The following is a 3,913-nucleotide window of genomic DNA, read 5'->3' on the forward strand; positions in this document are numbered from 1 at the left end:
AGAGGAGCAGGAAGGCTGACGTTTCGGGTTTCTGAAGAAGGGTCTAGGCCCGAAACGTCAGCCTTTCTGCTCCTATGATGCTGCTTGGCCTGCTGTGTTCATCCAGCTCTACACCTTGTTATCTCAGATTCTCCAGCATCTGCAGTTCCTACTATCTCTGCTCACTGTTACCTCTGGCATATTGCACTAACAGCACTTGTGGCACGGTGGCAGTGACTCTTCCTCTGGGACAGATGGCTGGGTTCAAGTCTCCTCCTGCGGCCGGAGATGTGTGAGCAGGTTATTGGAGCTAACTACACGGACCAAACTGTGGGAAAGCTGGGATGCGGAATGAGGCCAGCCTGGAGCTCTGAGTCCACTTCCAGCAGACTGAACCTGGAAAGTGTGGGACAGCCTAACACGCTGAGAAACAGCGACATCATTATCAAAGGGCTGTGTGTCTGTTACGGGGGAGAGGGCAAGGGTTGGACTGTGCCCAACTGGGGAGGCATTTGGTGTGATACTCCTGCATCGAAGTTGACAGGGGAGATGAGATGGATAGAAAGCTCTTCTTTTTCCTCTCTGCATAAAGCTGAACCACCGCAGTTTAATGTAGCTTGTGTGCATGTGGCTTAACGCCTCAGGCAACCCGAGGTGATTGAGCTTGCCCCATCAGAGCCTGGTTTCAAGGTGGTGTTCAGGGCAGAGTGAACAGCTGCGTCTAAAGTCGAATGAAAGGTACTCCGGAGAATGATGTCACCCTTCCTTTCATGTTTACATCTCCACCAAAGTCTGAATTACTTTCACAGAGTCCAGCACAAAGCGTCAGCCCTGCCTGCAAATTTGGATCAGCACACTGTGTTATAAAGCCTCAAAACGACTCTCTAGGCTGGACCAGGGTGCTGGTCAGGCATGTCCAATTTAAGATTAATTGTCCGAAATACGATATGCAATTATTCCAGCTTTCTCAGACAAATAAAAATGAAGCGAAACTGGCTGTTAAAGGATTCGCCACCATGTGTGTGACTGAGCCGACTGCGGTTCAAGTCACTTTCAAACGCTGTGAACCATAAATCAATGTTAAAGCGTGGAAAGAGCTCGACCCAGTAACTGACACCGTCCAACAAAATGTTCCAGATACACGTCAAACTGATGGAGCGCGTTTACTAAAAGAAAAACCTCGTTTAACGCACAAACAAACAAGGGCTGATCTGTAAGGAGAGAAACACGCTCTCTGCCGCTGATGGGCTCGGGTGTCTGGGGGGCGGTGGTGAGTTGGCAGGGGGTGGGGGGGTGGGGGCGGTCACAGACTCGGTCACACCAACTTTCGGTTTCAAAGGACGCGTGCAGCTTCCTTCCACATACCGGGTTCCCCGGCTGCAGCTCAATTTCAGTCCAAGGCTGAACTGATGATGCTGCCGAATGAGTCTGGGATCTGTGCTGTTTACACTGTTCATTAAAACCACCGCCTTAAAAAAAAGAAACCCTGCCCGATTTGTATTTCTCTCAACGATTGCATAATGTAAAGTTGCAGGAAGGCAAGGTCTTGAAGCCTGCTTCAACATTTGCTCAGTTTCTGTTTTGTTACAACACGTTAGTTTGAAATGTTCCTCCCCCCCACCCCCACTTTAATTTGTTGGCACTCAAACCGACTTCAGTGCCTGGGAGTGAGGTGCTGGGTCTGAGGGTGGGGGTTGTCAGTGTTTGCATGAAACCTTCCCTCCAGGGGTCTTCCTCATTCGTTCTACACCCAGCCCGTCCTCAGCAGAATCCCTGATTAACTTAAGGCGTGCTCTCTGGGGATTGGGAGACTTTGAGTCCCTGTCTTTGTGTGTCTATGGGTGTGTTTGGGGCGGCTTGTGGTAGTGGCACAGCCCCTATTTTGTCAGTCTCTGTTCGAACCTCCAAGCCCTCAGCATTCTAGAGAGAAGCGTTTTGCTCCCGGACGCCTAATTTTCACTGCAGTCTGCCCCTGCAAAACCCCTCTCCCACTTTATATTTTGGCCCTAAGCTCAAACGAGCGCCCCTTTTCCTTTTTACAGCAGCACTTTCTCCTGCTTTTAACCCCCAGCCCCCAGCAGCAACAACCCTGCAATCTGAGAAGAAACTGGAGCTCCCTTTAATGCAAACCGTATGTCTGTTCCCCCTTCTGCACGAACTGCCTTCCATATATTCCAGACGTCTCCTCCAAGTATTCGCGTCGTAAAACTTCACTGTGCAACTGTATGAAGGAATAAATATTTGCTCCATCGATTCACTTTGAAGCCTCTCTATTTTCTTCCAACTTTGCCCCACTCTAGGCTACAGACTTAAACCCACAGAAAGAACCTCCTTACCGTAACAGAAGTGACCATGGCATCCGTATGTTCCCGTGGATACACGCCGACATGAAGGTGTAAATATTGACTGGATTATGTGTATTCTTCTTTAAAAAAGAAAAACTTCAATTCTCTGAGCCGGAGCTGAACTGGCGACGGCTCATCTCCTCGATGAGTTTCAGTGACTGGATGAGTGTGAGTGAGTGAATGTGTGTGTGAGAGAGAGAGGCAGAATGTGCAGCTTACAAGTAGCCAGTCAGATTGCCTCTGTGCTCTGAGCATTAACACACAATCTGCCGTGACCTCTCCTCACGTTTGGCACCGGCTCCGACTGCCTCCAACTGGTACTGTCCTGGGTACTGATCGGCCGCACTGTCCCCCTCCAAAGGCGAACACAGCCACTTAGCTTTCCGGGCAGTTTTAATCATCGCAGAGCCAGCAGGTCGGCCGCGCTATGACTCGGAGGCTCCGCTAAGGATGAAGCGCCCTGCCTTTTCGCGGAGTTCCGAAGGTGCATCTGGAACCCAGTGCTGCCGTTCAGCGCTGTAGAAATGCGGGCTTTTTTGTTGCTTAATGGTTTCTGCAACCACACAATGAGAGAAACATGCAGTTGCTCAGCGAACTGCTGTCAACTCGCACATGAATCTCTGCGTCATTAACTTTATACCACAACGCTGAAGGCTACAGGGTTTGAGCCAAGTCTTTCACACAAACTATTATCCACTGGCATTTTCCGTGCTCTCATTCTCAGGCTATACTTCTCTGGTTTTCTTCCTGTATCTGTCTGTCTCGTTCTCTCGGATTCTCTTGCTATCTGGCTCTCTCTGGCTCTCTGCCTATCTCCGTCTCTCTTTCTCTCTGTGTGTGTCTCTCCCTGCCTCTCTTTTTCTGGTTCACTTCTTGTATCTGTCTCCCTCTCTCTCGATCTAACATTATCTGTTTCTTTCCAGCTCTGTCTTCCTCTTTCTCTGTTTCTCTCCCTATCTGTGAGAGTATTTTTCTTTCTTCATCTCTCTTGCTAGCTCCCTCTTTCTGGCTCTTTCCCAGTCTCTGGATCCCCCCCATCACTGTCTGTCATTCTGTTTGTCTTTCTCTCTCTTTGGCCCTCTCGCTAACCCTGTCTGGATCTGACTCTCTCCATATACCTGTCTCTCTATCTATCTTTCTCTCTACCCTCATCCGCTGCCCTCCCACTGGCTCTCCCACTATCTCTCACTCTCTTTCTGGCTCTCTATTGCTCTCTCTCTTTCTATGTCTCCCCCACCCGGTATCTGTCTCTCACTATCTCTGGCTCTCTATCTCTTTTTCCCTATTTCTCTCTCTCTGGTTCTCCTTATCTCTGTCTCTCCACCTTTATCTCTCTCGTTGAATCTCTCTCCCTCTCTGGCTGTGTCCCTATCTCTGTCTCTCTGAATCTGTACCCCTGTCTCTCTGGCTCTGTCCTATCTATCCTTTGCCCCTATCTTTCTGGCTGTGTCCCCATCTCTGTCTCTCTCTTTTTTGTCCCCCATCTCCGTGTCTTTTTTTTTCTCTCTCTCTGACTCTCCTGTTCTCTCTCTCCCTATCTGTGTCTCTCTCTGAATCTTCCCTTACCTCTCTATCATTTCTCTTTGTCC

At 49.4% G+C, this 3,913-nt stretch overlaps 1 protein-coding gene across 1 annotated transcript in view; it reads right to left on the reverse strand.

Annotated features, from left to right (window-relative positions):
• Nucleotides 1–2,373, reverse strand: part of LOC109930157 (neurotrophin-3-like) — a 24,165-nt gene extending 21,792 nt beyond the window's left edge. Inside the window, exon 1 of the mRNA XM_020529699.2 lies at nt 2,316–2,373. Coding sequence (XP_020385288.1) covers nt 2,316–2,333 — 18 coding nt within the window. The 5' untranslated portion in view covers nt 2,334–2,373. The remainder of the gene's footprint in view (nt 1–2,315) is intronic.
• Nucleotides 2,374–3,913: the final 1,540 nt, after the last annotated feature.

This window comes from Rhincodon typus, chromosome 22 (assembly GCF_021869965.1).
Source record: "Rhincodon typus isolate 14 chromosome 22, sRhiTyp1.1, whole genome shotgun sequence".
NCBI classification, from domain to species: domain Eukaryota; kingdom Metazoa; phylum Chordata; class Chondrichthyes; order Orectolobiformes; family Rhincodontidae; genus Rhincodon; species Rhincodon typus.